Source organism: Lissotriton vulgaris, chromosome 2_1, assembly GCF_964263255.1.
Source record: "Lissotriton vulgaris chromosome 2_1, aLisVul1.2, whole genome shotgun sequence".
Lineage (NCBI taxonomy): Eukaryota > Metazoa > Chordata > Amphibia > Caudata > Salamandridae > Lissotriton > Lissotriton vulgaris.
Window position 1 is genome coordinate 269550957 of NC_141687.1, and position 25738 is coordinate 269576694.

The window sequence follows — 25738 nt, forward strand, 5'->3', positions numbered from 1 at the left end:
CTTATCTATTGGAAAGTGGTGGTGATCAGCAAGGGCAGTCTTTACCTAGCATTCATTGACTTAAAGACTGCCTTTGATATCGTCCCTAGGAGCAAATTGTGGCTGGCACTCAAAGACATGGGCATCCCCCCATTTATTCGTAATTTGGTGGTTTGGCTACATGGAGAGAACTATGCTAAGATTAGGTGGGCGATGCAAGGACAACTGACCGATCGTATTCCTGTCAGCAGTTGTGTTCGACAGAGGTTTTGGCTCTCACTCTATTCTCTCTTTATATGAATGGAGAGGTTAGCTTCCTGCAAGAAGATCCAGCAGACGCACCAATCCTGGGGGGTGACAAGGTACCGACCATTTTGTTTGCAGATGACACCCTGCTGGTGTCAAAGATCCCAGCAGGGTTGCAGCGACTATTTAATAGGTTCCAACTTTCCTGCGACATCAGGGGCCTGGTTATTAACACATCAAACACCAAATGCATTGCCTTTAGCCCCCATAAGTCCTATAAGGTAGTATCTTGCTAGGTGGGACCCCCCCTGGAAAAAGTTGGCTCTTTCGACTATCTTGGTCTCAGACTCTCAGATAAAATGTCAATGAAGCCCCACCTAACTAAGATGCTGATGGGCCACCAGCGAGTAGCGGGATCACTTGGGTAGGAACACTGTTCTTCACATAGCAGACCGGTAGCCCCAGACCTCCATGTTTATGACGCAAAAAGAGTCAGCACAGCGCTGTAAGGAGCAGAGCTGTGGGGATTTGAGAATGCCCACGATCTCTGCAGCTCTGACCATAAGTTTCTAAGGAATTTGGTGATGCTGCCTCAATACATTCCCCTCACTCCCCTTATACTTGACATGGGTAGGCAATCCATTGGTGATATAGCAAGGCTACCCCCTTCTGCTCTTTTGGGCTCGTATTATGCAGACCCCAGAGCTGCTGCCCTATGCGGAAGCCCTATCCGAGGTTATCCGAATAGACAAAAGTAGCAAAGTAGGCTGGATCTCCAACTTTAGGAAAATGATGTCAGCGTTAGGGCTTCAAGCTCATTGGGACAACCAGGACCCACCAAGGAAAGACTAACATAAACGTCTATACTGGGAATGGGTGGAACAACAAGAATTTAGCAAACCAAACTTGGGGCGACTAACCACAGAATTTTATCTCCATAAACAGACATTTAGATCCCTTTTTAGACATAATTCAGGTCCCTCGGGACAGGATGTCATACATCCATTTTAGGCTTGGCACACTTCCTGTCTGTGAGACAATAGCTAATTGGTATACATGCAATCGAACACCAAGGGACTATCCATGTTGCAGGACTCTGATCCAAAGGGTTGCCGAAGTTATGCTTGTTTGCCAGGCATACACCACGTCGAGGGTGAAATGGTTAAAACCGATCTGCCGGCAGCTGTGCACACGGGACTATCAAGTCGCCCTGCGCATCCTTAGATCAGACTCTAGACCACTCTTTGCCTGCAGCGTGGCCAAGTTCCTAAATCATGCATGGCTTATCAGACAAAAGACCCAGACAGGAATGCTACAGCACTCAGCAGTAGGATGATTACACGCAACTACTGTAGTGCTCATAGTCTGGCTATTAATGTTTTAAATATATATGCACATGCACTTTATTGTTTTTTGCCTCCCCACGATGTTGCCCAGAGGAGGGTTGGAAATTCCACGGAGGCTTGCCAGGGATTGCAATTTGGGTCTAACAGAAAGGGCACCACACTAGGAAGTATTGCAATGCTTCTTTCCCCTTATTTATAATGTGTTTAATGTATGTTTTTATTGTTCCATGTGTATTATTTGTTTTATCGATGGCCTGACAAACTGCATATTGTACCCTGGTTGCAGTTGCATATTAGGATGGATTGCCTATATAGATTTATCTGTAATATGCTACTGCATGAATTGTTCACTTTTATATCTTTTTTATTCAAAATGGTGTTTTTATAGCTTTCATGACGAGAGTTGTCGACATAAATCTTATACAACTATATTGGAACTATAACACAAGAAAACATACAAAAGTAAAATCACATGGAAACTGAACTGCAAATGCATGTACGATAATAACAGGTACTTAACCTATACACAATAACACCGATTATAGAATAAATTAGCTTTTATTTTTATGGCTTACATACATATGTGTATAAGAGATACAATCAGCGGATTTAATTTAAAAAAATTGGAGGTAAAAAACATTTTTTTTAAATATATCAATTCACCAGCACAAATCCTCAGCATACAATGTCTTTCAGGCTTACAGCTGCGATGTGAAGATATGCCTAAGAAGTTACATAGCAGCACGATACAAGCAAATAAATAAGCCATTTGATTGAACGGTATTATGTCGGATTACAAGAAGCAAGTCAAGCAATTTTAGTCAATAATGATTCTGCAGCTCAACTACAGCTAAAGTTCGCATTTCCAAACGTTCGTTCGCTTCACAGCACCCTTCCCTGGGCCTTCAGCATTCTGTTGGCATCTCACCGTGTTCCCAGCTGCAGATTTCCACTGACTGTGGAGACTGATCTATCTGGCCTGATATTCCGATTCTCCTTGATTGCCTCATTTCACAATGTATGAATCTCTGAATGGAGGGTTCGTCATTAAGAGCTATGGAATGACTGACTTTGTACCGTCAAAGCTGCTCTAGCACGCTGAACTCTCCCACCCTCAGTGCTGAAAGCATGAGGGCTGCAGCTTGCTTAAAATAGATCGGTGCGCTTTTAAACCACTTTGATAGACACTGCAAACCCCATAGTAACCAAGGCACTCGGAGACAGAAGAAACCTGGTTCTATAACTCACCCTCTGCTCCACACATTAATGGGCTCCTCCAAGGTGGTCTTAGAATAGACGTTCTTGTCACAACTAACACCTTTCTTCAAGAGGTATATGCAGCACATACATAAAGCAGCCGCATCCTTAATTATGCAGTAATGCGGGGTTTACAATATATATATTTTTACATTTAAAGGTAGTTATCTATGAAGCAGGCCTCGTTACAAAGATGTCCGCCACACACCACTTGTGAATGGCGTTGCTCGCATTCGGCTGCCTGTCTGGGCTTTGTATCAGCAAGGAGCATCATGGCTTGGCAACTTGGGGTTTCGGTATAGTTCCTTTCCTTAACCAAATGATGTATCGAATCACACAAGGGTAACGGGCAAGACCTGGCCTTTTGTTCCGGGGGGTAGTCCCCCGGGGAGCTGGCGCCATTGGAAGTTGGATTTTGAAGTCTAGGGCCGCTGCGCCTCTGTCACTTTCACCAGCTGCCCGAGGTTAATATGATAGGACGAGGGGAGAAGGGGGAGAAACGGGCGCGGTTCGTCCATTGGAGCGTGGGGGCGTAGCCCCCCCTGCCCGACGCCGCCCGCAGCTCCCTCATGACAATCATGTCAATGAATCAACATGACGTCAGACCGCCGGGCGGGCGTCATGTTGATTCATTGACATGATTGTACAGACGGCAACACAAGTACGCATGCGTGGGGACGGAGGGTGAATTTTTACCCGTGCCCACGCATGCGCACTTGTGTTTTGGCGGCGTTGCACATGCCCATCAGGAGCCCTAATGGGCGTGCTGCGGGCGAGAGGGTACCTGTGCCCCTGGCGCCAGGATTGGCCAGGGGCGCTGTGAGCCTGTGACGTGTGCGGACCGGCAGCAAGGTAAGAGTGTGTGTTTTTCGGTGTTCCAGTAAACTAGCTTGCACAAATGACTTGAGATAGTTCAGTGTGTTAAAGCATCTGCTGTAGAAATGTGTGCGTCTATTCCAGGTCACCCGTTTATTTCACGGCATGGGGTTTTGGAAATGTAAAAATTCTCAGAATTTCTTTTTTGATAGTTGCAACAACAGCCTTCAACAGATTTCATTTTATAAACATTTTCCAGAAAATGAGTTAACAACTGGGGTAGCCCTACCAGATTCCGCAGAAACCTGTTCTGGGCTGTGGTCAGAACAGACAAATCCTTGTAGCCCCATATGTCTGCTCCGTACAGGGTAGTTGCATTGACCTTGACTTCATATATTTTTAATGCTGGGGTAATACGTTTAGTCAAGGATTTCCTCTGTTCATGCAATAAACAACCCGTAAGGCGGACAAATTTAAGATTTAGTGCCTCCATCTGGGGTTTCCAGCTGAGTTGGTAATCAAGGGTCACACCCAAATAAGTCATAGCCTTAACCTGTTCGGAATCTGGTAGGGCTACCCCAGTCCACACCCATCAAGCCACTGCTGTTAGACCTAGGCTGTAGACCCTTAGATGAGATGGCACAGTTTCGTTTGGTGGCACTTTGGCGACGGCTTTGGACGACTCCAGAGCTTAGCCTCTTTGCTCGCGAGCTGGAGGAGGTTAAATCACTGTGGGGTGCCCATAGAATCCCCTGGCTCAGGGAAGTCAAGCATGTTTTGTATGCAATGGGCCTTGCCGAGCTGTGGTTAAATCCTGGGTGTTCCATCTTCCCTTCAAAACAAGATTTTAAAGACCAATTTTGGGCTTTGGTTAAATCTACTGCAGTTACTCATTGTTCGGACACTAACCTAACAGGGCTTTTTTTAACACATAAATTGACACCTTCCCCCGAGCCTTATTGGGATTTGATATGTAAAACCTTGGATCGGAAACTGTATCAGTTTCGCGTAGGTACATTCCCCATTAATTCCTTTACTGCAAAGTGGGCGAGGAATGTAAATAATAAATGTCCCTGGTGTCCGGATCATGTGGAAAGTATTGGCCATTTGTTTTTAGCTTGCCCAGCTTATCAAGCCCCACGATTTAAATGGCTGAAACCTTTATGAAGAAGATTGGATTGTTGGGCCACCTTGAAGCCCTGCAGAAGCTTCGTAATATTAGATCTGATTTTTTCGTGGTCTGTGTGGCCAAGTTTCTGGGAAGGGCGTGGTTGATTCGCATTAAGAAACTGAACACTTATTTAACTTAAATGACATGATATGAAGTACCTGCTGTATGTTTACAACTTTTTAAATATTTTGGGATAGGATTGTTGTTTTTATAATATTTTAGCATTGCATGTTGTCTTTTATGAATTTTATTTCGAAATAAAGACAAAATGAACTGAGTTAACAACTGTCACCACAAATATAATGTACTCTAAACTAAGGTTATCAAATTTCAAAATGTTAACAAACGGTAGAGGCGGAATAGCATGATATATGCATTTATTATTGCATGCATGTTGGTGTATGTTTGTATGTGAATTTGTATAGTACATACCTAGGGCTTACAGGATGGCAAATACATGGGCGGTAGTAGGTTTCCAGCATAAAAAGGTAGGGGTGATGTAATATGTAAACTGGCACATCCTTCAACATCGATCCTAAAGGCTTGTTAGAGTCCATAATTTATTTTTATATGGTCATAAAATTACATGAATGATGGATGGCTGCAGGGTGGGTGCATTAATGATTGTTCGCTGGATGGGTGGGTGGATGGGTGCATGGATGGATGCATGCATGATGGGTGGATGGATGCATGAATGATGGATGCAGGATGGATGGGTGGATGGATGGGTGGATGCATGCATGAATGATGTATGGATGTATGGATGGATGCATGCATGATGGGTGGATGCATGATGGGTGGATGCATGATGGGTGGATGCATGATGGATGGATGGATGCATGAATGATGTATGGATGGATGCATGCACGATGGGTGGATGATGGATGGATGGATGGGTGGATGGGTGGGTGCATGAATTATTGATGTATGGATGCAGGATGGGTGGGTGGATGCATGAATGATGTATGGATGGATGCATGCATGATGGGTGGGTGCATGATGGATGGATGGGTGGATGGATGGGTGGGTGCATGAATGAATGATGTATGGATACAGGATGGTTGGGTGGATGGATGGGTGGATGCATGAATGATGTATGGATGCATGCATGCATGATGGGCGGATGCATGATGGATGGGTGGATGCATGAATGAATGATGTATGCAGGGTGGGTGGGTGGATGGATGGATGGGTGGATGCATGGATGCATGCATGATGGGTGGATGCATGATGGATGGATGGGTGGATGTATGGGTGGATGTATGAATGATGTATGGATGCATGCATGCATGATGGGTGGATGCATGAATGAATGATGTATGGATGCAGGGTGGGTGGGTGGATAGATGGGTGGATGCATGAATGATGTATGGATGGATGCAAGGTGGTTCGGGCTCGCTCGCTGCGCTCGATCGCTGCGGTGCAATATGCAAATTAGTTTACGCCCCACCACTTTCAAATGTCACCAGCCTGCAGGAGTAGTTTTGCGCCTGAAGGATTCACATCCTTTACATTATTCTGCCATCTTGTGACTATTGTCAACCATTTGGTGCCATGTCTGTCCTATAGTGAGGTCAGACTTATGCCCCAGAGTTTTTCTGTATATTTACCATACTAAGATTCTTTTTTTCCCCTTTGTTGACTTCTAACATTAATTGGGCTTCCTTTTTCCTTTCACATACTCCCACCATCTCTCAGTTCCAAATTACATTTTGCAGCATGAATCTTTTCTGGATTCACCGGTTGTGCAGATTCTACGGTGGTATTCTGCATTCTTGGGATACTGGGTTAAAAACAGTGTTTTTGCAAAACTGTGTTTTAGTACTTTCTGTCCCAAGTCGTTTCTTTGTTGACTTGAATGCCCACACAATAGTGCTTTGTAAGAATATGTAAGGATACATTTATGGCTGCCATGCAGATGTAGTTTATCTAAATACTGGCGTTGAATGAGAGTTTCACTTTCCTTTTCTTTGAGGAATGTGTGCTTGGTTTTTCCCTCAACGCCATTCCTGCCATCTTGTTTGAATTTTTTGCACTGTAAATCTCAATATAAGTCTCCTTGGTGACTGGTGAGCTTTTGGTTGCAGTTGCACATGAAATAAAAAAAACTTGCTCTCCTTCCTGGTCTGTCTTATTTCGTGCAATACATCACTGCTCTCCTGACTGCTAATGTGTGCAGAAGAATTTCTGCTTGTGTTTTTGCCTACTGGAAAAAGGCTGGTTGTTGGACTGCCGGGTTGACATGGAAGTGTGATTTGTCATGTGGGAGAACCTGTGAGTCCTCCTGCCCACCCTATCCTTTTTTTATCTGTAGGGAAGGCTCTTTTATTTTGAGTGCTTGCTCATTGACCTTCTGTAATGAAGGCTGTATTGATCATTACGTATTTAAATGCAGACTTGCGCTGCCACAACTGAAAAGACTTTTTGTAAAAACACCATGTGCTGATTTTATCCCAGTAGGAACTGGTACTGTACCTTGTAGATGATGAATCTGAAGAATGTATTGTATCCACTAATCATTAGGGTGTGCAGCTAAGGGTCTCCTAGGTCTATAGTCGACAAGTAATCCCCTTTCCTTAAGAGTGGGATGATATCTTGAAGTGTGGCCATACTAAACTTTGGGGTCTAGATGAAAATGTTTAAAAAATCAGGGGTTCGGAAGAGGCTCTTAGTGCCTGGTCCGTTTTTGGAACCTGAAAGTAAATGGGATAAACCCCCTGGTTAATTTCTTGTCATGCTAATCTTTCTAATTCTTGCTTTCTCCGCTTTATTTGATAAGCAAGTATTTCTTCCCTGTTGCAAGCTTTTACGTTTGCTTTTACTCTTGGTGGTTTTTGTATAAGTTCTATGTAATAGCCATGGTGTTTGATGTGGAGTATCCATTTGTTAGTGACAGTTCTCCACTCCTGCAGGAGCCCTCCCCGCTGCTGTCGTGTGAAATGTGATCTCTTTGCGCAAGTTACTTGGCTTCGAGCTCCAGCCCTCATGGGGTCTGGCCGTTTTACCTGGCCCTGCCTGAAATTGCTGTTTTGGGGGAAATGCTACTGTTGTGTTGTACTCTGTATCGATTTGAGGTGTAAAAGTAGTTTCAGGGGAAACTGTCCTAATGCCCTCCTCTTAGAGGAGTCTGTAGATAGGGATTCGCCTCTCTTCAATGAACCTTTGAACTGTAGGGCCCCATCACCTTAGCTATTTCGTTGTCTTTTTTCATGCACTGGAGTAAGTCATCTACTGCCATTTCAAAATATTTTTCCCAGTAAAAGACATGTTTATTTCTGATGCCTGTATTTCTTGTTTGAATCTAGACATTCACAGCCAAGCATGCCTCCATAAGGTGTTGTCTGAGCACATCTGTCTGCCAGGTGTGTCAAATACATCCATTGCTGAATTCAAGCAGGTGTTGGATATGGCTGGCCCTTCCTGTATTACTGCTTCTACTCTCTTCTTGTTTTGCTGCATCAACTATTCCATCTCTACCACTGCTGTTTTCCATACCTGTTAAGCAGTGCATTTCTGGTTAGTCAGTGTCCCAATCTCGCCAGCTCCATTGTGTTGTGTCAAGCACCTGAAAGAACCCTCTTTGCATTGGCTTTCATCCAAGTATTGGTTCTCACAGAGGAGTTCCTTCAGTCCCGCTTTCCCGTATTAGCTTGCTGACTCTGCCTAGTTTGTTAATGCAGTGACGCCTCTTTTGGAAAAGTTGTGTAGGTGTATGACGTTCTAGGCAGTGCTCTGAACTTGTCGCTGTGAAAGTAACACTGTAGGTAGGTGCGATGCAGTGTCGCGCAAACCATAAGGCACTGCATGAGGAGTCATGCTTCCGTTTGTGGTCCTGACAGCTGCCCGGGATTTGTCGTTAATGATAAACGGAGGATTATACAAGTCGGGAGTAGAAGCCACATTTTTACTGTTCTCTATTCAAATACATTTTCGCAAACATTAGCACATGAGAACAACAACTTCATCATAAACTCTCTATGGTTGCTTGTGTGTTCATACTAGAGTAACTGCAGTGGAATGATGATACATACTGAAATTCTGATATACAAAAAAAGAATACAGTTATAATAAAAGCATTCAAGAAACCTGCTGTGCACTAAAACACATTAGCCACATATGTGACATTACTTCCAAAACAACGTGTTCACTGTCATATCACGTGCTGAAATGACTGGAAGCAATACATTATTAGTGGTAATAAAGCAACAGAAATGAATAATTTATGCTAGACAAATCCCACTACCTGCCACTGGAATGAGCAGCGCCCTGGACAAAAAGCTTCTTCCGTACCAAACTTACGATGTCTAAGTAAAAAGCTTGACGTTTGTACGTAATCACATGTCAGGTGTAAAGTGGTAAATAGCTTCAAATAACCACTGGAGTAACCAGATAGCATTGGTACGCTGCAGGAGGCCTTTAGACAAAAGGTTCAGTAGTGTTGCCACAGGAGATAAGATTTCTGAGTAGCTAGTACATTTTTTGTTCTTTTTTTATTTTTTACACCAGTTCTGAATGAAGGTCTACAAGAAATCATACAACGGTTGGAAATGCAGTCCTAGGTAGAGAAATTGTTAATGCAAATCAGGTTTATGTTCATTTCTCAAGTCTAACCTCTTCTTTCTCTTGTACAGCCTCCATTCTGACTGACACTGTACCTGTGGGTATTGTTAACATCAGGAGGCAGCAATAAGACGGGTTTATGAGTAATCCCCAAAAGATCACCAAATATTGGGGAATCACATGAGGGTGACTGTATTATTAGACTGATGTCGGCACACTCCTGAATTCCAGAACATTTTATGGCTGGGGGACCAACAAGTTTGACCTGGTTGACTTTCAGCGGCATGCAGTATTACTGTGGTGTTCTGCTATCGTTTATCGTTGTACATACAAAGCCCTAGTCCAGCTGAATTTAATGCAAAAAAGGAAGGCGCTAAATTTTGTACATCTCAACTACAAACACGTAACAATGAGGAAATTCAGAACCAAAGAGAATCCAAAAGGTGACATTTCGTTTATTTTCTTCCTCTGGCATGTTGTAGTCCTCTTCCTGTATTTGAAAGATGTTTCTATTTTCACCTCACATACGGAGCTAGTTCTTCAACTAAACATATTTTTGCTCTGTAAAAAGAGGTAAGCACAGATGAAGGAGGACACTAGTTTACTAGAGACCATAATAAAGCTACCTGAAACAACAGGTTCAAAAATTCGTTGGCAAGGGAACTCTTCACGCTCCAGATCTGATAGTCCTCCAAAGTAAGGTGTCCGGCCTGTGAGAAAAGAGAAGAATAATGGTCGTTACTAAATGCTGAATATATACAATTTGTGGAAAACATGCATAGTTGAAGCTTTTCGAAATATTTGCTACCCTGTTCAAACACCTTGGCAGAAAATAATCATTTAATTGAGAACTATTTTTTCTTCAAACTCATATGTCTGCTTTGGACTACACTGTGGTACTGGCAGCTGTCCCGAAATCCCACATACTAGCGCTCGATGGTGAATTTACGATGCAATGGAGAAAACGTGAGAAAGGGACGCTGGGTACATGAGCTGAATGACACAATCCGTATCCGCCTTCCAGTCTCCACCTAGCTGAGAATACTGCCGTCATGTGGTGGGAGTGGTGACTAATCCCATCCGAACTAAGTGAATATGTGGTTTAACCAGTCAGGGTAAGAGACATATTATAGGAATTGGGCAAAGATTCACAATTTTGACTCTACTAACGTTTGTTTGGCAGGATCCTCGCGGTTCTAGCAGTAGTACCAGACACACGAATGCAACAGCATATGAAGAAAAGGGAAATAATATGCAGAGAAGAAAAGATGCACTTACACATCCATCGATGGACCCTTTATAATGAGACTTCACCCATGAACCCAGGCAGGAGCCTCGGTGCGCACATTCTCCATTTTAAAGCTCATTTATTGCCGTCTGGCTTGCGGGATCATATGCCAAATTCTTTTGGAGCTATTTTAAGAATGAGAGATCCGCGTGCATTATGTGGGACTGCTTGACGAGCGAGAACGAAACTCATCGCACCTAGTTTTTAAATTAGAATTTTACTCTTTCACAAACATTTTTTTTCAATTGGGACATTGTTAGAGAGAAATCAACTGATCAAGGAAAATAATTAATGAAGCTGCACCAGAGCACACTCTATCACTATATCTATAATCCCAAAAACAACAGAGGTTATTCAAAGATCACTGTGGGACAGTCTCCCTCCAATATGCTTCCAAAAGTTGATTGTTCCAGTATTCCAAGATTAAGGCTCCAAAAATTGCTTCAATCACAGTCTCAAAAATCAGGTCTTTTTTGCAACTTTTCACTCTATTTTCAGAATATACAGCAACAGCCGACGCGCGTTTCGCCCGCAGGGCTTTTTTAAGGCTGCAGAGAAATACATGTACATTCATTGTTTAAAGAATTCAGTTCTAATACAATAACAAGATATAATGTGCACAATTCTTTTCAATCCTTTTATGTGTATGATGTTATAAGTAAACACATTAAATAATGGGAAGGTCAAATCCAGCAGTTGTTGGCTAGGTACAGTAACAATCCATACCCAAAAAACTTGGCAAGGAAATTTGAGTTTATTGATTATTAGTATGAAAGACCGAGCAAGAAGAAGGGAAGAGGAGAAGTAGTACATGGTGTATCATGAACTATAATGAGCAAGATTTATTAATATTAGAATAGAACCGTGATTAGATAAGAAAAAAAGAATCTAATCTGAGTGAAAACAACGCATTGAACTAAACAAGTGTTGGCTTTAATAATAACTGTGCACGACACCCAGCACCACAAGTAAATACAAAACGGGGGGGGGGGGGGGGGGGGGGGAGCGGGAGTATAAATAATCTCACCTCAAAATTATTTTTTATTCTGTTTTTAAAAGGCACTATTAATTCATGATCCTTCGGGATTACAACGAAGTGGTAAGATTTTCACATTCCTACCGTTTTAAAATTTTGTTGCATTGCCTGTAAGTCGCATGCTCTATTAGAGTTTACTGCAATTGGTCTATAGGGAGTTTTAAAAGGCACTATTAATTCATGATCCTTCGGGATTACAGTGTGCGATTTTGTAAATAGTGTTTATTCCTTTCATTGATTTTGACTCTGACTTTTTATATACTGGATTTGTAAATAGAGCTATCTTGCCTGATTACCGTTAGTGCGCATACCAAAAATAGCGCTGATATGCTTTTTTAACTTCTTCTGATGTAGATGCATATTAATGATTGACTAAATTATGCAAATTCTTTAATATTCCCTTCATATTCTTATTCAGAAGTTCAGAAACTCAGGTCTTAGATTACTGCTATAGATGCTCTTCCACAACTACTCGTTTGCTTTTTGAAAAGCATACTTGTCAGCCTTAAACAGAATAAAAAACATTTTTTGAGGTGAGATTATTTATACTCTTCCCCCCCGCCCGCCCCCGTGAACTTAGTGACAACTCACAGATCACTTTTAGAAAAAGTAGATCTCTACGGGATGAACTGAGTCATAATTATGTGACCAGTATTGACTCTGATGCAAACACCAAATCCCAAGGCTTCAAATGTTGTCACAAGTGTAAAGCCTGTAAGAACAGCAAAGATGTTAAGACACTATTAGTTCCCAATACATCTAGGGAGTTTGTCATAAGAAAGAAACTGTCATGTAACACCCCTTACAGTGTATATGTTTTGATTTGTCCGTGTGACAAATGGTATGTTGGAAGCACCAAACATGAGGCAAAAAAACGGGTGCTTGAACATTTACGTGCCATAAGAAGTTTTAACAAACAATATCCCATTGCACGCCACTTCCGAGAAATGCATATGCAAAATGAGAATCTAGTACAGATGGTTGTAATTGATTGTGTCAATTTGGGTGTGCGGGGTGGTAATAGAGAATTATCACTTCGCAAACTGGAATCTCGCTATATCATAGACTTTGATTGTTTGACACCCAAAGGTCTTAATGTAAGTGAGGAGCTATCAATTCATCTGTATGAGTAACTGCATTTGATTACTGACTATTTTTCATTTCATTGTATTATTCTGCTTGCTTTTAAATACATGCTGTTTTTAATTATTTTTAGGAATTGGTCACTTCTATTTCTTGTTGACGGACAAATTAGTTTGATGCCGGGTTATATTGGATGGAAATTGAATAATTGCCCACTGGGGCGTGGACTTAAGACAAAATGGTAGAACAACATCTATAGACCAGCCATGATCACGCTGATCCAAAAACTACCGATAACCTGTATATTGACTTGATACCACGGTTAATCGCCCACTTGGGCATGGACTAAGATAGGATGGCAATATGGCAGTATTGGAATAACATCTGTGATCGTGTTAATCTCAAAGCCCACTTGGGCGTGGAACTATCGATAACTTGTATATATTGACTTGATACCATGGTAACAGAAATATCGTTATCAACCAATGAACCGCCATGATATTAAGTGACCGTGACAACAACCAATGACATTACGGTTTACTTATTTGTATACGATCACGTGACATGGAATTTCATTTCATTCCTGGTTCTGGTATTTTATCATGAATTTACAACCTTCCATGTCCGAAATATTACCCGGCCACTTCGAACTAGGCTGGCACCCTTATGACGTATTGATCACGAATTGTAAATATTTTGCTATGATTGAATTTTTTGTTACCATTTGAGTTTACATTGAATAGTGTTATGTTATACAGCAGAATGAATTACGATCTGGTATAACAATGTGACCTAAATAAGCATTTGATGTACGCAACAACTGTCTATGTTCCATGTCAAAATGTCCGACGCAATTTTCACAACGCACATTGGTGTTTTTTAGATCACGTATTTAAGATGGCGTTTAGACTAATCTGGTGAGCGTGAACAAGCAGTAATGGCGAAACGCGTTGTTTTTCTACTTGCAAAATAAATTTCACTTGCAAGACAACCTGGGTGTCCGAGCATCATCCTTACTAGGAAGTGTTTTGGAGCGAATTCATTGGGATACCGGTTACCCATCTCGGACCGCCCACGACAGCCACTGATCTTCATACAGGTAATGGTGGAGGAGATATATATATTGATATATATATATATATATATATATATATATATATATATATATATATATATATATATATATAATATATAAATAATAAAATGGTCGGACAATTTACTTTTTATAACATTAGACATTGAATCCCTGTATACCAGTATTGAACAGTCCACGGGCTTGAAGGCCATACAGTACTTCTTGGATTTTAGACCAATTGAATTTTATCAGCATAACAAGATGATTTTAAATGTAATCTTGTGGTGTTTCCACAATATTTTTTATTTGGTAATGATATTTATTTGCAAAAACATGGATGTGGCATTAAGTCAACTTAACGATCGAGACTGTTACAGAAGGACGAACATTAATGAAGTACAGCAGGCCAAAAATGATATTTATTCCAGGCTCATGGCTTGGACAAGTACAGGTCTGATCACAATGGAGGAATACAAGTTTATGAAGAATGAATTTCCTGTAACACCAGTGATTTACTTTATTCATAAAATTCACAAAAGCACTAAGCCACCAGGTCGACCCATTAACTCCGCCTGCAACAGTATCCTTGAAAACATGAGCAAACATGTAGATTTTTTTCTTCAAGATCATGTTAAAAATGTACCTTCTTTTGTATTGGATACTGGGGACTTTTTAAGAAAACTGTCTGATTTTAGGTGGGAACCCATTTACCTACTAATTTCTTTGGATGTCACGTCCCTTTGCCCAAGCATATACCACAGGGACGGTACAATAGCAGTACAGAATTTCTTAAGTTCAAGACCTGTCTGTTTGAATGAGCATTCGAGAATGATTTTATCCATGATCAGTTTGTGTCTAGAAAATAATTTCTTTTTGTTTGCCAATCAGCTTTTTCAACAGATTAGGGTAGTGGCTATGGGGGACTGCTTTTCTCCCAGTTATGCCTGTTTACAGATGGGATACTGGGAGGAGCAGGTCCTCATGACCAACTATAACACCATCATGAGAAATGGATGAGGTATATAGATGACCTCTTCATTGTATGGGACGGGTTGAAAAGCTAAGCTGAACAGTTCATTGAGAATCTCAATGTGAACAACTTGAATCTTGAGTTCACAAGCAGCATCAGTATCACTATTATTTGTTTCCTGGATGTGGAAATATTTGTTAATAACGGAAGATTAGAGACTAAACTCTACCGCAAACCCACAGCAGGGAACTCAGTTTTACATGCTGCAAGTCACCACCCAGCACACCTTATATGGAGCATTCCATTAGGTGAAATGCTCCGAATCAGGCGCATATGCAGCACTGAAACAGATTGTAGACAGGCCCAAATGGAGTGTAAAGCCAGGTTCCTGAGGAGGGGTTATAAAGCACAAATTATAGATAAAGCTATGTGCAGAGCCAACTCCAAGGATAGAATGACACTTCTAGCCACTCATACACCGAGAAAGGGAACAACTGACACATTTGAGCAGGGTGGTACCAGGCTTATTTTTGCATATAGTAATCAACACCAGATCATTCATACGATTGTGAAACGCAATTGGTCGCTTATCACAAGTGATCCGGTTGTGGGAACTTTGGTTACTAAGGCCTCCAGTATAACATACAAGAGAGCAAGAACAATGAGCAATTGTCTAGTTTCTAGTAGTCCAGAAGTACGGACCACAGGATTGTGGTTGAACAGTAGCAAAGTCTTTTTGAAAGGCTCTTCCTGCAAGGCTTGTAGAAATGGAGTAAGTAAGTCTGAATATATGACTCCTTTCAATACCAAACCTGTTACCATCAAACACAAATTGACGTGTAGGACGGAGTACGAAGTGTATGTGATGGAATGTCCACGTGGCCTTAGGTATGTGGGAAGTACCAGGCCACAGGTGTACAAAAGGATATTACAGCACCTCAGGGCCATCACCAATGGAGACACTGCGTACCCGGTTGCGCGTCATTTTGATGAGTACCACAATAAGAATGCTGCTGAGCGGAGATATTTCGTTATAGACACGGTACTACCACAGAGGAGGGGAGGGGACTGTGAGTCTCAGCTGCGCAAAATAGAAACTAGACACATTATCTTGCTCGACACAAAAACTCCTAATGGTCTCAATGCAAGTGAGGATTGCTTTACATATTATGAATTTGCACTAATTTTGGAGTATGTAAATTTCTATGTACATTGTATATATTAGCTGTATCTCCGCATTTTATACATTTATTTTATGTCATATTCACTTTATACTTTCACGGATTTTATTACTGGGTTGCACTAAATTTTGCCATTATTTATTCACGCAATTTGTACTGCTAACTTTGCACAGCAACATGAGCTTGCCCACTTGGGCTTTATTATTTCAATGAATCTGGCTAGTTTAAGATGTGTATCTCCTAGTTTTATGTATTTTTTAACAGGATTTATGTCTTAAACAAGATTTTAGCCATACATTGACACATGTTGGATGTGTATAAATTTTCTATTTTAGCGGCAATGATATGGAGTATTTATATTTTAAAGCATATTTATTTATTTATAAGTTTTAATAATTATTGTAAATTGCTGCTAAATATATTGTCTCAATAGCTGTGCCTTGTTTTGCTTCATGAATTCCCTTAACTCGGTACAAGGATTAGCCTGGAAAAGGAAAAAATTGCGTTTTTTAAACAATTAGACATGACATTTGTTTTTCTATGTCTATTATAATTAATGGTATGTCTCACTTTCAAAGGATGATATCCGCCCCTTTAACGATGTCATGTGATCAAGGCCTCGTTAGGCCGAAACGCGTAATGGCGGAATGGCGTAGGGCATATTAAAAATTCTTAGGCACTATAATTGGGTATGCCTCGTCTCTTCAAGCTGGAAACCTGCTGTAAGACGTTTGTTTACCATATTAATATATATATATATATATATATATATATATATATATATATATATATATATATATATATATATATATATATATATATATATATATATATATATATATATATATATATATTCACTGAAAAGCCATAGGTTTCACACCAGTTATAGTTAGCTGGAAATTTTACTGACATAAAACCATTGAAATTCCCACGTTATAGTTAGTTGGACTCACTATAACTTGCGCGCCTGCAATGCACTGCTGATGACGTCACATATTACATCACTCATGACATGGTCAGTGACATCACTCATGACATCACTGATGACACCATCCTTGTGACAGACTGACAGACCTCCTTTGTGTGTAACGTAATCCTTGAAACACATATTCAAAAATAGAAACTAACATTTTCAAAAAAATTGAGATACCCATACCCGTTACAACAACCAGTTCAGTAATTCCACCATCTATATACACATCCTCTCATTCAGCAACAGTTCTATATAGTCACTCATACATATACTCACTCATCATATGTAGTGATACACATATACATCCTGTTACACACCAACAGTCATCCAAAAGTTACTCACACACATACTCACACATGCAAATAAACTATTGAACATCCATTTATTTGCATATACAGCTATACACACACTAGTACATTACTTCTAAGGAAACTTACACATACTTACTCTCTTAAACAATCACTTATAGAAACAAATACTTATTTAAACAGGAACTCTTTCAATCTCTCACTCTCACATATACTCACTTATATACATCAATACTCACATATACTAGATTAAAACATATGTAGTTACTCATAAAAACACTAGTGAGGCAGGCATTCACTCACTAACACACACATATTCACACTCATCCACCCATACAGTCCTGCACATACGCTGTCTTAAAAACACATACAAACAGTGAGTCAGTCACCAACCCATGCAGCCACTTATACACAAAGTGAAACACTGATACATATATTTAAAATATTTAAAAATTACTCGCTAATATATGTATTCACTAAGATACACTTTATAAGCCAGTTAACCAATCAATATTTTATTAAAAATAAACATCCATTTACACACTTATTTAAACATTTATTCGTCCATCGACCTTTACAAATACATACATAAAACATATTGATATTTCAGAAAGACACACATTCACTGGATGGTGTCATCAGTGATGTCATGAGTGATGTCACTGACCATGTCATGAGTGATGTAATATGTGACATCATCAGCAGTGCATTGCAGGCGCGCAAGTTATAGTGAGTCCAACTAACTAGAACGTGGGAATTTCAATGGTTTTATGTCAGTAAAATTTCCAGCCAACTAGAACTGGTTTGAAACCTATGGTTTTTTCAGTGAATTTAATAGGTTTTTTAAATGCTAATTCCTAACTATAACTGGTGTGAAACCTATGGTTTTTTCAGTGAATTTCATAGGTTTTTTAAATGCTAATTCCTAACTACATATAAAGCCCCAAACCTATGTTTTTTTCAGTAAATTTCAAAATTTTGTTAATAGCAAATGTCTATAGCTATGAAATGTAATCTTTTTGAAAATGAATGAATCCTATATTATATTTGTATTTAAAACAATTTTTTTAATGTATATATTTATTTATTTTTTGCCCTGGAGCGCTCCCGGGCGCGCCCCGGTGAGCGCCTCGGAAAGCGTAGTCTTTTGAAGCGCCCCAGGGCGCGCTCCGGAGAGCGTCCCGTTAGCGCTATTGCCGCGAACGAAAACATCATCGTGACGTATCGTGTAGCTGCGTCCACGTGATACGCACAGCGTAAGCGCACCCGGAAGCACTCGAGCGAATACGATCGGGCAACGTAAACATCCGACGCGCTTACGTGACGCGACCCGGGGCGCGCCCGGGGGCGCGTCGCGTAAGCGAGTCGGTCATGTGACCTGAAAATAACACTTTTAATTGGTGCAGAACAGTTTTGGTTTCATAATGATGAAATCCCTTGTCTTGTGACCTGAAAATAATACTTCTCATTGGTTCAGGACATTTTTTCTTTCCAAATGATGAAAGACCCCACCTTTTTAGGTCTCGCCTGTCGATGCGCATGCGCATCGAGCAAGGCGAGAGTATTGCGACTTATCCACTCTTTATCCACACTGCAAGGAATCGTGGCGATTCCTTGCAGTGCCCGTGACTTTTAAGGTCAATGCGCATGCGCATTGAGCTTATGCGCATGCGCATTGACCTTAAAAGCGCGTGCACGTCCGTCTTTGTTTACCCGCTCCGCCCCCTCCCCTTCCCGCCGTGTCGCATTTCTCCTCCCCCCTCCCCTCTCTTCCCTCCTTTCATTTTGATTGGACCCATCCTTACGACTATATAATTTGATGCACATATAATGTTCGCAGGACAAATATAGAAAGTGGATTTGAATGATGCCTATTTAATCTGCCTCCTTATTGTCCTTTTTGAGATCTAACACTAACATGTTTTCTTTCCAGCGTGTGTACATAGACTATCCATTCCCCCTTAATTCCTCCCAAAACTATCATGCATTTGATCTTCATAAGGTTCCCTCTTCCTTTTCTGATCCCCGGCTAAGCTAGGTGAGTCTCTTCCATTACCTTGAAGACTCCTTAGGCTTCTCCGTAATTACCCTTAGTTAAAACTCCCTGCCCAGAGATCTGTCTAGTAGCAATTATATTATTTCTACCCGATTTCCAGTTTATGACCATTGTATCATTACACAATATTTTATTTTTCGTATATTGACATCACGTGTTAGAACCCTATACTCTCCGTCACCACTCTAAAATGGCGACGGCCTGTGTATTTTCACCACTTCCGGTTTCGAACAGGATTATCTAAACATTCGGTCAGGACGCCTCTTGACCTACTTGCTATGCGACTCGATAGAGGAGTAACTAAGCACTGCGCCGTGATTACCAGGTAAGCTTCCGACCGCCCTAATGCCCATTCGCTGCCCTAAGAACCCCTCCACCCCTAATTTTTCCCGTGTTCATTTCCCCGTTTTCTTTTTCCCCTCTTTGCACAGAATAACTGTTTTCCTTGACGAACTTACTACAAGTTGGAATTATATAAGTATAACAATATCGGTAAGCCCCTTTAAAAAAGTTCCATCTTAATCGGCTAATAACTCACTCGAGGTGCCCGTGGGATCGCATGTTGAGTTTTTTAGGATATCTCTCTGGTAACATCATAAAAAAACATCTCACCGCTTAAGTTTGAATCTCTTTACCTGGCATAGACGGTACATTTATTTTAGAGTTTATTTTCTTAGTAAGCTGCATTTTCCCGTTAGCACAAAAACTATACAGTCACGGTTTGACTATAAATATCACTAATACTTTCTGTTTTCAGTGCACGTTTATAAGCTAAGCATGTCAAAATTATACACTTATGAGGGAACTTGCACCACGATTGTAGTGCACGTATACAAGCCAAGCATGATGCGAATTTTCACTTTCAAGGGAAATAGAACTTTTATTAATTCCCTTATTGGCTTTACACGGGATCATTTCCTGCACTGTTCTTTATGATTATAATCTCCGTTTAGATCACCATATTAAACTTAGGACCTTCCATAAGGCTTCTAGCTCTGGCACTTCGAGTTATTTTTCATTGCCCTTTTTAAAGCCCTGTACCGGTTACAAGTTCCTCACTTTGATTCCTTCTTTTTAGGTCTCGTTTTAATGAATGTTTCAAGTTGTACAAAGACGTTTTTTCAAAGATTGTTAATGTTTTAGATGGTTTCGGAAGCATTTAGGGTTTAATTCGAAAACTGCCAGACAGCACAGCAAAGACATGTTGGGGACATGCTTAAAGCTTACCTAGGAATGCATTCCTCCTATGCTTACCATTTGCTTTGTGTTTTTTCATTCCTATTTACTGTCTTTCTATTTACTGGTATCCGAACTCCGTTCAGAGGAGCATGGGGCAAGCAAGTTACTGGGCCCAACCGTGGGTATCAAGGCATTTTACTGCCCATGTCCCAGGGCCCAACCTACTATGACAAAGCACCCTCACTCTCACTCTCACTCACTCTCACTCACCCTCACTCACCCTCACTCACCCTCACTCACCCTCACTCACCCTCACTCACCCTCACTCACCCTCACTCACCCTCACTCACTCACCCTCACCCTCACTCACCCTCACCCACTCACCCTCACTCACTCACCCTCACTCACCCTCACTCACCCTCACTCACTCTCACTCTCACTCACCCTCACTCACCCTCACTCACCCTCACTCACCCTCACTCACCCTCACTCTCACTCACCCTCACTCACCCTCACTCTCACTCACCCTCACTCTCACTCACCCTCACTCACCCTCACTCACCCTCACTCACACTCACCCACCCTCACTCACCCTCACCCTCACTCACCCTCACCTTCACCCTCACTCACCCTCAACCCCTCACTCACCCCCACTCACCCTCAACCCCTCACCCTCAACCCCTCACCCTCCCTCACCCTCAACCCCTCACCCTCACTCACCCTCAACCCCTCACCCTCAATCCCTCACCCACACTCACCCACACTCACCCCCACTCACCCCCACTCACACTCACACTCACCCACCCTCACTCACCCTCACCCTCACTCACCCTCACCCTCACTCACCCTCACTCACCCTCAACCCCTCACCCTCACTCACCCTCAACCCCTCACCCACCCTCAACCCCTCACCCTCACTCACCCTCAACCCCTCACCCTCAACCCCTCCCTCACCCTCAACCCCTCAGCCTCACCCTCACTCACCCTCAACCCCTCACCCTCACTCACCCTCACTCACCCTCAACCTCATGCTAAAGATTTACAAAAAAACCCATAAACAATTCTAAAAGCACTAACTCTAATGCTGCGAGACCTATTGCATTTCTAATGCTTGTTTCCTTATTCTGACTTTGTCCTTTGACTGAGGAAGACCTGTTTTGAAATCTTTTAGGTATATTTTGTACTTTGAAATGGCTACAGTAGCAGCATCAGCTGGAGCATCTGCACCACCACCACCACCACGAAGAGGACCACCATAACATCACATTGGTGGTCAAGAAGAAGAGGAGGAGGAGGAAGAGGAGGAGGGGACGAGGAGGAGGTGGCTGGAAGAACACAATACCCCATACCAACCAAAGCCACACATTGTATGGGAGTTTTTTTCCATCCCTGAGGGAAAAAAGAAAGTGAATGCGGCAAAGGTGACTTGCCTTATCTGTGACATGGAACTCTCAAGGGGTAACCCAAATAAAAAATATTCATTTGGGAACAATACCATGATAAGGCACATGCAGCGCAAGCATCCCAACAACTAGGCTGCCGCAGAGATGAGAGAACTGGCCAGCAACCCTCCCCAATCTACACCCAGCACCTCCAAACGAAAACAACCCACTCCATCGGGACCATAGACAAGGGAGACAATCCCTTGCATACAACCACCATTTGGAGAATTTAGGGTCACCTGTATTTTTTGTGGTAAGACCATCTCCTATGGTGAGCAGAGCCTAAAGCTCATCCTCCTTGCTTGTGACAACCACAATTGCCCCCAAAAACCCTAATTTTTTCCTGATTTTTTTTGCTCCTGTTGAGCCATTTTCAATCCCTGTTTTTTGTTTCTCCCCATAAAAATAACCCCCAAAAATACAAAATAGTTCATAAAAGCCAAAAAAGTACAAAATGTTCAAAAAACATTAAAAAAATATAAAACAACAAAAAGAAGAAAAAAAACAGTTCTTTTTAGAACTACCTCCAATTTCTAAAAAAAGGCAAATTTTTTTTTAAACTCTATCATTCATTTTTCCCCATGGCACGCTCCCCGGTCCGCTCCCCGGTGCGCGTACGGGGCGCTCCCCCCGCGCAAATAAAAAAAATAATTTTTTCACCCGCCGGGCCCTTTTTTAGCCCCCACATCAAACCTAGGGGGTCAAGGGGGGTCTACTCTGCCCCCTTATGGTCATTTCCCCTTTGTTTTTCCCACCTCTTGTGTCTCGATCCTACCGAGACACAAGATGGCGGCCGCTCCGGACTGTTTCGAATGTTTACAGACACCCGAGAGCCAATCAGCTTTCCGTGCGCACCTCGCGTGGCACGCCCTGAGCGCTCCCCGGTGCGCGTACCGGGGCGCTGCCATAGATATATATATTTTTTTAACCTAAATTACTCAAAAACCACTGGAGCACATATCTTCAGACATAGCAAAGGCACATTGGGCTACCAGTCCCTACAATTTTGCCAAGTTTGGTGGAAATCCATTCAGCCGTTCGGGCTAAAAGTGAGGTCGACCGCCCTATGGAAATTAACATGGGGAAAACACGTTTTGGGACCCCCCTTTTATCTCGGCCCCCGCTTGACGAATCCCCCCCAAACTTTCAAGGAAGGACCAGAGCTCCGCGAGGCAAATTTGAGCAAATTGTCAGGCAGATTCGTCAACCGGCGCCAAAGTTATTCACAATAAAATTTTGAGATTTTGCATTGAAAAAAATCCTAACTAACTAACTAACTAATATATATATATATATATATATATATATATATATATATATATATATATATATATATATATTCTAGCAAAAACGGCGTTCCAAGCGCGCACTCAGGTACCCAAAGAATCCACACCAACAAGCAGGTCTGTCAAGTAGGTAGGGTTTATTCACGCCATAAGCCCTACGTGGGCTTATGGCATGAATAAACCCTACCTACTTGACAGACCTGCTTGTTGGTGTGGATTCTTTGGGTACCTGAGTGCGCGCTTGGAACGCCGTTTTTGCTAGAATATTGACTACCGGTCTCCTCACCGGCAGCGCGCCACCCCCACTTGACGAGGGATACTCCATTGAGGTTGCCGTTGGATGTTTATATATATATATATATATATATATATATATATATATATATATATATATATATATATATGATAAAATGGTCGGACAATTTACTTTTTAGAACATTAGACATTGAATCCCTGTATACCAGTATTGAACATTCCAAGGGCTTGAAGGCCATACAGTACTTCTTGGATTTTAGACCGATTGAATTTTATCAGCATAATAAGATGATTTTAAATGTAATCTCGTGGTGTTTGCACAATAAATATTTTTTATTTGGCAATGATATTTATTTGCAAAAACGCGGTGTTGCTATGGGGGCTTTCTTCTCCCCCAGCTACTCATGTTGGCTGGTGGGAGGAGCAGGTCCTCAAGGTGATACATGCTAGCGCTTTTAATGAACACATTTTACATTGGCTAAGATATATTGATGATGTTTTTATTGTATGGCAAGGCAATCCTTCTAGTGCAACTGAATTTAATAAACAGATCAATATCAACATCGCTAATCTCAAATTCACTTCTAACATCAGTGAAAGCAGTATTATTTTTTAGACGTCAAGGTGTACAAGAAGGAAGGAAAACTGTGTACTACCCTATAGAGAAAGGACACTGCTGGCAATTTAACCCTGCATGCTAGCAGTGCTCACCCTAAACATACGAATGATAATATTCCATATGGGGAATTCTTGCGTCTAAAAAGAATATGTACCAATAATGAAGATCTGAACAGATGCACAGTGGAGGCATATCACAGATTCTTACAAAGGGGCTATAGTGAAAAGACCCTAAAGGCAGCTTTAATTAAGACCAATGAAAGATCAAGGGAATCACTATTGTGTAGCAACCCAGATAAGACCAATGATAATGATTATGCCCCAAGACTGACAACTGCCTTCAGCAAGCAAGAGAGAAAGTGCGAGCCATCATTAAGCGTCATTGGCCAATTGTGTTCACTGACGGTGTATTGTCAACCAGATTACCACCTCAACCCACGGTCACCTACAGAAAGGGCATTTCAATGCGCACACCGATAGGGAAGGCTTGCCCAGAATTAGCAGCAGCCAAAATGCGGTTGCAACCTAAAAATGGCTTTATGAAATGTAATACTTGCAGGGCTTGCAAGTTTGCAAGTATAAACACCATGCATTACACGTCACCATTTTTTCCAGAAGAAATAGCCATTAGGGGTGACTTCTCATGTAGTACAGAATTTGCAGTATATGTCCTGACATGCACCAGCGGTCTCTAATACGTGGGTAGGACAAAAATGCAGGTGCATGTCAGGATATTGCAGCATTTGCGTGCCATTGTCAATAGTGATCCCACATATCCGGTAGCTCGCCATTTCAAACATACGCATAACAATGACTTAAGCGTTTGAGTTATTTTGTGGCAGCTGACGTTTCTAAACCGAGACGGGGAGGTGACCTTAAAAAAGCACTTAGGCAGCTGGAATCCAAATTCATTTTAGAACTTGATTCCAAGCATCTTCATGGGTTAAATAATACAGAGGATCTACATAGCTTTCTAGAGTCGTTCTATCTCTCATGATGTTAAGATAAGATAGATATGATGGCCTTCGGGCGCTATTTATCTTTGTACCTATATGTGAACAAATTACAAAATTCTGTAGAGCAGTGACTTTTTAGAAATGGATGAACATTTGGCTGTGGATTTTATTCATGTCTAGATACATTCCATTACTAATGACCCACATAATGTAAACGTCTTTTTTAAACCAAATAATGTGGTGTTAATTTGGGATTATTATAACAATATAAGCATTAGCACTTTAATATTGTAATCTGTTTTTTTGAGGGGGCACTTTAGTTGGATTGGGATTATTTTGCATACAGTAAGATGTTATTGGGCTTTTCATAAAATGATGCAATAAAGAATGGTGGGATAGATATCTAAAGAAATAATATCGCATAGACACATTTAAGCAGGAAGCTAAAAGTGAAAATGGAGGATCTGAACAAATAGTGCAATAGCAATATTTTGCATAGGTTATAATGAATTGAATATGAAAGGAATTTTAATATATTATGTATTTTAACCAACATATTTATATTGTATTTAGAACTCCTGGCACTTTGCACATGAAGGAAAAAATAAGAAAAAAAAGAAAATTACAAATGTATTTATACGGAAAGTAAACTGTTTC

At 41.3% G+C, this 25738-nt stretch overlaps 1 protein-coding gene across 2 annotated transcripts in view; it reads right to left on the bottom strand.

Annotated features, from left to right (window-relative positions):
• USP32 (ubiquitin specific peptidase 32) overlaps nt 1-25738 on the bottom strand; it is a 1504025-nt gene that overhangs the window by 735631 nt on the left and 742656 nt on the right. For both annotated transcript variants that reach the window (XM_086954917.1, XM_086954918.1), the window contains exon 10: nt 10002-10085. In XM_086954917.1, the coding sequence (XP_086811043.1) occupies nt 10002-10085 (84 nt within the window). The remainder of the gene's footprint in view (nt 1-10001; nt 10086-25738) is intronic.